The 9,626-nt window shown below is 58.6% G+C and overlaps 1 protein-coding gene across 1 annotated transcript; it reads left to right on the top strand.

Moving 5' to 3' along the window:
- Positions 1-1,824: 1,824 nt before the first annotated feature.
- On the top strand, positions 1,825-9,198 carry S1PR2 (sphingosine-1-phosphate receptor 2). Its single transcript, XM_030300229.1, has 2 exons — positions 1,825-1,939; positions 6,703-9,198. Exon 2 carries the CDS (start codon positions 6,745-6,747, stop codon positions 7,801-7,803), a length of 1,059 nt encoding a protein of 352 aa, XP_030156089.1. The 5' UTR covers positions 1,825-1,939; positions 6,703-6,744; the 3' UTR covers positions 7,804-9,198.
- Positions 9,199-9,626: the final 428 nt, after the last annotated feature.

The following is a 9,626-nucleotide window of genomic DNA, read 5'->3' as shown; positions in this document are numbered from 1 at the left end:
CTGCATCGTCAGCACAGAGCCTGACTATGGGGCTCCAACTCATGAAATGTATGATCGTGACCTGAGCCGAAATCAAGAGCCTGTCGCTTGGGGCACCTGGCTGGCTCAGTCGGTTGTGTTGTGTCAGACTTTGGTTCAGACCATGATCTCAAGGCTCGTGGGTTGGAGTCCCTCTTCCAGCTCTGTGCTGACAGCTCAGAGCCTGGAGCCTGCTTCAGATTCAGTGTCTCCCTCTCTCTCTGCCTCTCCCCGATCATTCTCTCTCTCTCTCTCTCTCTTTCTCAGACATAAACATTAAAAAAATTATTTTCAATTAAAAAAAAAAAAAGTCTGTCGCTTAACTGACTCAGCCACCCAGGCACCCCCTACCACATTTTCTTTATCAGTTCCTCCACTGATGAACATTTAGGTTGCTTACATATCTTGGCTGTTGTGAATAATGCTGCAATGAACACAGGAGTGCAGATATCCTTTTTTGTCATTTTGCACTTCAACATTCTTTACTGAAGTATGATATACACACAGAAAGTGCCCTGAACCTTTCCTTCTTATTGCACTATGTCTCCAGCAGTCTTTTTTTAAAAAAATTATTATTTATTTATTTTTCAGAGAGAGAGAGAGAGAGAGCTGTGTGCAAGCAGAGGAAGGGCAGAGAGAGAGAGAGAGAGAGAGAGAATCCCAAGTGGGCTCGGCCTTGTCAGTGCGCAGCTGGAGGTGGGATTTGTCCTCACCAACCCTGAGATCATGATCTGAGCCAAAATCAAGAGCTGGACACTAAGCTGACTGAGCCACCCAGGCACCCCTATAGCAGTCAATTATTATTGGCATTGGACACATGTGCACATTAAAAAAAAAAAATCAAAAGGTACGAGAGAGTTCATAGAATGAAAGCATCCTCCTTCCCGTGCCCTATCCCTATCTTTCACTTCCTCTCCCAGGAAATTCACCAGTTTCTTCTGCCTGCAATATTCTGGATATTCTGAGCACAGGTTGTGGAACATCAGCTCCAGGGAGTTTTGTCTGGTTTGTCCCTGATACGTCTCCAGCCTTTTAGAACAGTATCTGGCACATACCAGCCAAATGCTTAATGTTATCTGGTAAATAAACATATAGGAAGGTTATATACACATTTTCACAAATAGTAGCCTCCTACAAGGCTGTCTCTTGCACCTGAACATAAGCTCCACGAAGGCGAGCACCCTGATGAATCTGGGCCTGCCTCGCTGGTTGACCACAGCAAGGGCAGAAGTAGGGTAGATAGGCTGGTGGGTGCTCTGAGTTTTCTAGGAGTCTTATCTGAATTCTGAGGTCTTATCAAGGCAAAACTAATCCTGTCTTTGCGGCAGGGCGTGGCACATAGTAGGAACTTGACCATTTGTTGTGGGAACTCAGAGTAGGCGCATAATGCCTATTTGCTGCATCGACACAAAAGTGCTTCAGTAGCTCCTTGTTGCGCGTAAAGGGGATCTCATGCTCTCCTCCAATTCCAAGGTCCCAAGGAATGGGCCAAGAGTATATCTGCAATCAAAGAGTTGTTTCAGGTTGAAGCCACCTGGCCAGGAGAGACGTGACATCACGGAGTCGTGTGACGTCATACGCCGGCAGGTTCTCACGAGTTGGGGGCTGGGAGGGGCATGGCGAGAGGTGGGGGAGGCGAACAAAGGGACCCCGCGCGCCTCCCCCGCCGTCCCCAGCGCGCGCCCGGGCCCGACCGACCACATCTGGAATTCATTTAGCCGCCGCCGGAAAGGGGAGGAGAGGAGGGCGGGGCGAGTGGGGGGCCGAGGCGGTGTCTCTCCCGCCCCCCTCCGTCCCAGGTCCCCAGCCCCGGGACGCAGCCCCAGCCCGGCAGGCAGCCCCAGCCCCTGCCGATGCCGTCCCGGGGGCGCAGACGCCGAAGCCCCTCCGGCCAGAGCAGGGACCCGGCCTGCCCAGCCAGGTGAGTGCGGGGCGAGGGGAAAGCAGAAAAGACGGGGCCCGGGGCCCGGGAGTCGCAGGGTCGGAGCTGGGGGGGCCAGGCGAGGGGTTGGGGGCGCAGCCAGGCGCGCACGCGCCGCCCGTGCTCCTGCTGCACGGAGGGAGTGGTCACTGTGAACCTTCTCCACGACTCCCGGCCGCCCCTACAGCCTCCGCCGCGAACCCCCAGACTGAGCTCCCCGCCTTCCTCGGCGGCAGGAAGTTGGCGCGGAACAGAAGGCGGAATCCGAGCGCTTTCGGCCGGACACTGGGAGGCAGAACCGAGGGGTTCGGGGAGTGCGTATGGGGGGAGGGGGGAGGGCCCTCCTCCTGGCTGACTCCGGCCGGGCGAGAGCGAAAGGTGCAACGCGCCGGCGAGCCTCCAAGCCGAGGGGCGGAGTCCCCAGGGAGGGCAGTCTGCCCCACCGCCTGCAGGTCGGCCTCGGTGCCTCAGTTTCCCCGAGTAGTCCGTCTTCTTCAGTCACCCCGCGGGGGCGTGGCTTTGTTCTGGAAGGAATGGGAACGTGACTGCGTGGCTCCGGCGCCTCATCTTTCTCCTGGGGCCCAGGGATGGGGCGACGGTGCGAACGCGCGTGGCGCGGACCCCGCGTGGTCCCGGGCCCAGCAGATTGTCGGAACCTCGCCCCCTCCACCGGCACGAGTTGACTCACCCGGGGATTTCCATACCCTCCCCGACTCTGCCCTAGTCAGAGACAACGGGCGCCACGCGCTGAGCCCACGGTCCTCCCGCGTTGGCGCGACGGCGGTTCGGTATTTGCCGTGTGGCTGCAGCTGGGGTCACCCCTCCTCCCCGCGCCTAAGCCCTCCGGGAATACCGAGATGAAGCTCCTTGGGGAGTGGGGGGGGGAGAGGCGTTCCCCACCCCCACGGGAGATGTAGGGATTCCTCGCGTGTGGCTGTCGCGGGAGAGGAGGCGCGGCCCCGGCGGGAGCGAGTGTAGATACCGCGCATTCCACCGCCAGATAAGGAGGCCAGACTGCAGCCCGAGGGCGGGGGCGGGTCCTGTCGCTGTCTCCACGGAGACGCGCTGGGCTTCGCCTAGTCTGGGGGCTGCCAGCGACCAGAGGCGTCTCCAGCCTTTGCTGTTGTTTGAGACTCAGCTGAGTTTAGGTGCCTCTACCCTCGGGGGCCCACGGGGCTTTGTTCATTTGTTCATCCATCCATCCATTCATTCATCCATCCATCCATCCTTCTGTATGGCACGTTTCCTGAGCACCTTCTGTATGCCAAGCATCATGCCACAGGGGCTGAAAACGGACTTGGTCGCTGGCCTCCAACACTCGTGCTCTACCGTGCAAGCCAGACAGAAAACAAGAGATACAATAATAATATCCGAAAATGGCAAGTTGTGTGAAGATAAAGCAAGATGCTGCAATAGAAAGGCCCTGGGGAAAGTGGCTATAGTAGACTGACGGTCTGAGGCGTCCCCCCCCCCCGCCCCCCCCAGCCAGTGACCTTGAAACTGAAACCTGAAAGAGGAGACAGTCATTCAAGGATTGGCGGGGATGGCACCCAGGAGGCCACTGTGGTTGGAGTTGGGTGGCCCTGCGGGAGAGTGGGAGGAGGCTAGATGGATAGGGGCCAGGCCATTTGGGGCAATGGGGAGCCATAGAAGAATATGGAAGTTGGAGTGACACCCTGTACTGGAGTTGTAAATTAGATAGCTCCCCCTGGCTGCTGCATGGAGAATGGCAGTGTAGGGTGGGCCTGACTGCAGAAGGGAAACCAAAAGAAAAGGTGGGGGCTCTGCCCCAGGGCAAGTGGCATGGGATCAGTGAGTGACAGTAGAACTGTAAGCTGCCTCCGTGGAACTTGGAGGAGGGACTCCTGGAAGCCTCTGAGGCTTCCTCTCTGTCTTTCCTCTTTTCTAATCTCCCCCTGAACAGTCTTGGTCTGTCTTCCCTTCCCTCCAAACTCTGTCACTTGTCCCTCTCATTCCATTTCAGGCCTGGCCATTCCCAGGTTCTGAGCCCAGCGATCCCCTACTGAGCCTCTGGGAGGAAGTTAGGGCTGCCTTGGAGAAGGTGAGCAGGAGACAGGCCCTGTATTTAGCCAGCCGGGTCTGGGAGCCAGACACAGGGAGGGGAAACAGCCAAGGCCTGTATCTGCCTAGGGCTGACTCTCCTGTCAGTCCCAACCTCCAGGCTCTGCTTCCTCTTTCTGGAAAGCATGGACCTGCTTTAAGCTCTCTCTGTCTTCAGCAAAGTCCTAGTGGGGAAGATGAGAAGAGGAAGGCAGTGTGAGCCTCCGTTTCCCCTTCTCTGACTAGAGGAGCTACCCCTCCTTCTGAGGATGCCCTGATAGTCTCCTGGGGCTGCAGACAGTGAGTGTGCAGACTGCCAATCTTCCCCCCCAGGGAAGAAGAAGACAGACTTTTTGGTCAGTCTCGGGGATGTGAGGAGTGAACCCAATTCTCAATTCTCCAGGAAGCATCCATAAATCTTCCTCTTGGCTGCCAGAGAGGGTTGGTGGCCCCATGTGTGGGAGGGGTGGAGGGGGTGGCCATGGGACACACCCTGGGCTTCTTGCCCACCCGCAAGGGTGTTTCCCAGGCCTGCAACGGGCCCTCGATTCTCAATCACGAACCCTAGGAGGGGCCCAGTAGGCCAGGGCAGCCTGGGGGCGTCTGGTTGTCGTGACCCTGCGGTCAGGCCGCGGTTCACACTCTCCCCAGAGACATGTCCACAGCCTTAACTCTGTCTTCTGAAAGAAGCCGTTGGCCGGTGAAGGACTGCTCACTGGCGCTTCCCTTAGGGCGCCCCCAACTGGGCCAATCAAATGCCGAGGACGGGAAGCTCTGGCCAATTGGCGAATCGCTCAATGCCCTGGGATTGAAAACAAGCCAATCAGGGCGCCGGCTGTTTCTGCCCCGAAGGTCGGTCCAGTAAGGCCGAGGCCAGGGCCAAGTTAGCTCCCGGCCGGCTGCAGCCTGCATCGGGCAGAGGGCATCGGGGCGCCCAGGGCCCGGTCCGTCAGGGGAACAAGGGGCCTCTGTGTGGCGATCTGGGCGGGGCGGCAGTCTCCGGGGATGCGCACAAGCCCTTCTCTGTTTCCAAACTAGGACGGATGCCCCTTTACCCAGGGGGAGCAGCTGCCTCTGTCAGGCCCGGGGCCAGGACGCCCCCTCCGAGGACCGAGATGGCTGAGTGACCCCGGAAGCCCCCCATAGTTCCCAGGCTCACTAGGAACCGGCCTAACCAGCCTTTTTTCTGGAACGGTACTCCTGGAGCGCACGTGGTCCTTGCCCGGCATGTTTCCAGGGACCCAGGGCGGGCTCTTCCTGCGCCCTCCCCCATCAGCTAAAGGCTGGAGCTTCTTCCTGGCTCCCCTCCTTAAAGACAGACACAGCACCAGCTCCTCTGAGACACCCCCCCCCCCGCCCCCACCGCCAGCAAGCTGGGAGGAGGCCATGATGTTGGCTTCTCATCCTCTGCCCACGCTTCTTCCCGCCCCCTCCCCCCATGGATCAGTTTTCTTTGAGAAGGGGGTGACTCAGGCTTTCATGGAAATAAATGCCAGTCCCCCCCTTCCCCTGAGCCCCCTCCCCGCAGGGCTGCACGCCCCCTCCTCGGCTCACATGACTTGAGCGTTGCGGCAGCTGCCTGGTCCTCCCAGCCAGGACCTCCCAGACCGGTCTCCTGTGGCTCCCCCATCCCATCACCCCCTCCCAGCCTTTCCCACACCGGATGTGACTGGGGAGTGAGGACTCCACCCTGTTTGTTCCAGGGGCCTCACATCTGGATTTCATCCTGGCTGGGGATGGGGGGGTGTGCCAGTGCCCTGCTTACCCCGCTGGGACCCTCTGCAGGGCAGGGCTAGATGGTGCTGATGAGAACAGGATGTTGGGAGTCTGGCCTGTAGCTCAGTCTCCATCCCTTCCTAAAAGATTGGATGGAGGGCACCTAAGGGAGCTAATATATTAGCTAATATTTATTGAGCGCTTGCTATGTGTTAGGGGTGCTTCATGTACCATTCGACAGGATTTTCCCATTACCCCTATGAAGTGGGCTTTCCTCTCCCCATTGCACAGATGAGGACGTTGGGGCTGAGAGGCCGGGCATTCGGTGACTTGCCCAAGGTCCCACAGCAGGTCGGGTGGAGTGCGGTTCAACCCTGGATTGCCTCCAAGGTCTTTGTCCTTGAGGTTGCCATGACCTCTGAGATGCTTAAACCTCAGGCCGCCCTGGTGTCTCCCCAAGACCTTATCTTGGGAGCACCCATGGCCTCAAGGCTCAGACCCAGCCTGAAATCCAGGGCTGTGGGTGGTAATGAGCAGGGGACGGTGCTATTAGCGAGCATCTTGCTGACCCAGGTTGGCAGGCAGCATGAAGCCCCAGGCTCTAGTGTATTCTGGAAAGGAGACAAGCCCTCCCAGCCCTGCCCAAGGCTCACTTTCCGGGTGGGTGAGCGTGGGTTCTGGAAGTTCACTTTGTATTTGGGGGACTTTCTGCTCTTTTTGGAAGACAGTGCAGCCTAGAACTTGTAGAGGCTTTGGAGTGGGTCTCCGGCTCTGCTACTTGGAGACTTACTAGCTTCGAGACTTACGGGAAGTGAATTGACCTCTCTGGGTTTCCCACTGGTAAAGCAGGGACGATGGTAATCCTGACTTCATACGGCCACTCGGTGAGAAGTGAGGAAGCTGGGACTCACACCGCGTCCACCTGGAGTCAGAGCCCAGGGAGCGGCCACAACACTGACCTGTCTGTTGGTCTTTTCCCTCTGCAGCTGTGACAGCCCCATGGCCCTGGCTGGCCACTGAGCCCCACCATGGGCAGCCTGTACTCAGAGTACCTAAGCCCCAGCAAGGTCCTGGAACACTATAATTACACCAAGGAGACGCTGGACACTCAGGAGACCACCTCCCGCTGGGTGGCGTTGGCCATCATCGTCCTCATCTGCTTCACCATCGTGGTGGAGAACCTGATGGTGCTCATTGCTGTCGCTCGCAACAGCAAGTTCCACTCGGCCATGTACCTGTTCCTGGGCAACCTAGCCGCCTCGGACCTGCTGACAGGTGTGGCCTTTGTAGCCAATACCTTGCTCTCAGGCCCCGTCACGCTGGGGCTGACCCCTTTGGAGTGGTTTGCCCGAGAGGGCTCCGCCTTCATCACGCTTTCCGCCTCCGTCTTCAGCCTCCTGGCCATCGCCATTGAGCGGCACGTGGCCATCGCCAAGGTCAAGCTCTACGGCAGCGACAAGAGCTGCCGCATGCTGCTGCTCATCGTGGCCTCGTGGCTCATCTCGCTTGTTCTCGGAGGCCTGCCCATCCTGGGCTGGAACTGCCTGGGCCATCTCGAGGCCTGTTCCACCGTGCTGCCGCTTTATACCAAGCACTATGTGCTCTGCGTGGTGACCATCTTCTCCGTCATCTTACTGGCCATCGTCGCTCTGTACGTCCGCATCTACTGCGTGGTCCGCTCCAGCCACGTCGACGTGACCGGCCCACAGACGCTGGCCCTGCTCAAGACGGTCACCATCGTGCTGGGTGTCTTCATCGTCTGCTGGCTGCCTGCCTTTAGCATCCTGCTCCTGGACTATGCCTGTCCCGTCCGGTCCTGCCCCGTCCTCTACAAGGCCCACTACTTCTTTGCCTTTGCCACCCTGAACTCGCTGCTCAACCCCGTCATCTACACGTGGCGCAGCCGGGACCTGCGGCGGGAGGTACTGCGGCCGCTGCAGTGCTGCCGGCGGGCGGCGGGCGTTCAAGGGCGGCGGGGCGGGACCCCGGGCCATCGCCTCCTGCCTCTCCGCAGCTCCAGCTCGCTAGAGAGGGGCACACACATGCCCACGTCGCCCACGTTTCTGGAGGGCAACACGATGGTCTGAGGGACGAAGTGGGCCACGAGGCCATGGCAGAGGGCTCCGTGGAGAGACACCGGGTGACCTTGGACAGAGACGTGGGGTTGCCAAGCAAGATGCCCCCGCTCCACAGACCTGGGTGGTATTGAAAATACTTCACGCCAGGGCTGGCCGGCTGAGACACCAGCCAGTCGGATGGCAGAGCTGCAGGGTCAGAGGCTAGTGCAGTAACTGGTGTGGCCCCTTCAGAACTGGATCGTGGGGAGGACTGGGGGACCTGGAAGGGGCCTGGGTGACAGCAGGCAAGCACTCAGGGGGAGCTCAGGGCAGGAGCCACTTATAACCCCTTACAAGGGATTTCAACATTTCATGACCATCTGACCCTCTGCCCTGTACAGGGCTCCCCTCTCTGAATCTAGCCCCCTTGTCACCTCCTGGCAACCTTAGGCCACTTCCCCCAGAACCATTGCCCCCAGGGGCCGGAGGCCTCCTCCTTGACCGTCCTGGGTGGCCCCGGCTGACAGTTGCAAAGCCCAAATCCACAGCTTCCCCAAATGTCACCAGCTGCCACTTTGGCCTCTTCTTCTTTTCTCCTCTCTCTCTCCGTGACATGCTGGGAAACCATGGGGTGGAGAGGGGGGGCTGGATGCCGTTCTCAGACCTCATCGGCCAATTGCACTATCTGGGGCACAGAGGAATCACCGAGGGCTGGAAAAACTGGTCTGGGGGAGCTGAGGAGGGCTTTGGGCCTCCTGGTGGGAAAGGGTGGAACTTGAGAAAGTTCTAGGGGAACTGTTTGCACAGGATCCCCACCCCCCCCCAAAAAAAAAAAAAAGTAAAAACAACCACCCAGAGCTACTCCCACCTCCAGCCCAGCGGAGGTACTGGATCTCCTGGGGCGGGGCAACCTTGAACCCACTGTGCCTCCTCTCGAGTTGTCTCGTACGGAGGAGCACGGGGGTCGGCATGCCGAGGACATTTGTGGGATGCTCTCCCCTCACCTGCCCCAGAAGGACTTTACTAAATCCCATGGATAGATGGAAGGGACATTGCGGTACAAATGTATATTTATGTGTGTCTGTGTGCGTGTGTGATATCTGTGACCCGCTCTCCCCACCATGTTCCCCCCGAATGGATGCTCTTGTCGTCTCGTGTCTGTTTTGAAGCTGCCAAAGAGGGATCTGGCCCTGCACAGACCCCTTTGTAATTAATGGCTCATCTCCCCACTTGAGAGCTGGGGTACAGCTCTCCTCGGGGAAGGAAACCTCACGCCTCAAAGTGATTTCTCGTGAATGCAAAGGCTGGGGAGGGGGTCTCGGGGGGCAAGGAGCCAGTTGGGGGCTTGTCTCCCCTCGTACAGCTCCCCAGATGCTCCCCATGCCTGAGATCCAGGCCCAGGCCAATAAACGGTTCAATCTCTCATTCTGGTGGTGGTTGTCTTTTTAGGGCTAAGGCGGCACCCCACTAGCACCCCGTGGCTGGAGGGGGGATGGGATGGGGGGGGTGGCTGCCATCCAGGCCACTCCTACTTTGCCGGCTTTCCTATTCTGTGCCCCAACCCCTAACCCCACCCAAGCCAGGATTACAGTGGCTTCGGGTAAATGCTGACCTTTCCCTAAGGCATCTGTCTGGCCCCTCCCAGTGGTTAATTAGACTCCAGGCCTTCTTGCTTCCCTTTAAAGATAGCCTGGCGTGTTTAGGGAGGTCCCCTACTTCATCCCAAGTACATGTTCCTCCCTGAGGGATGGTCTTGGGGGACAGGGGCCCAGATAACCTTCCAGGCCTCAGTATTCCCCAAAGGAACGGGTAACTTTTCCCATCAAGCACTTTCCAAGACGTGAATCCTCAGG

The sequence above is a fragment of the Lynx canadensis genome, chromosome A2 (assembly GCF_007474595.2).
Source record: "Lynx canadensis isolate LIC74 chromosome A2, mLynCan4.pri.v2, whole genome shotgun sequence".
Classification (NCBI taxonomy): Eukaryota; Metazoa; Chordata; class Mammalia; order Carnivora; family Felidae; genus Lynx; species Lynx canadensis.
This window is presented reverse-complemented; position numbering and strand designations above follow the sequence as displayed.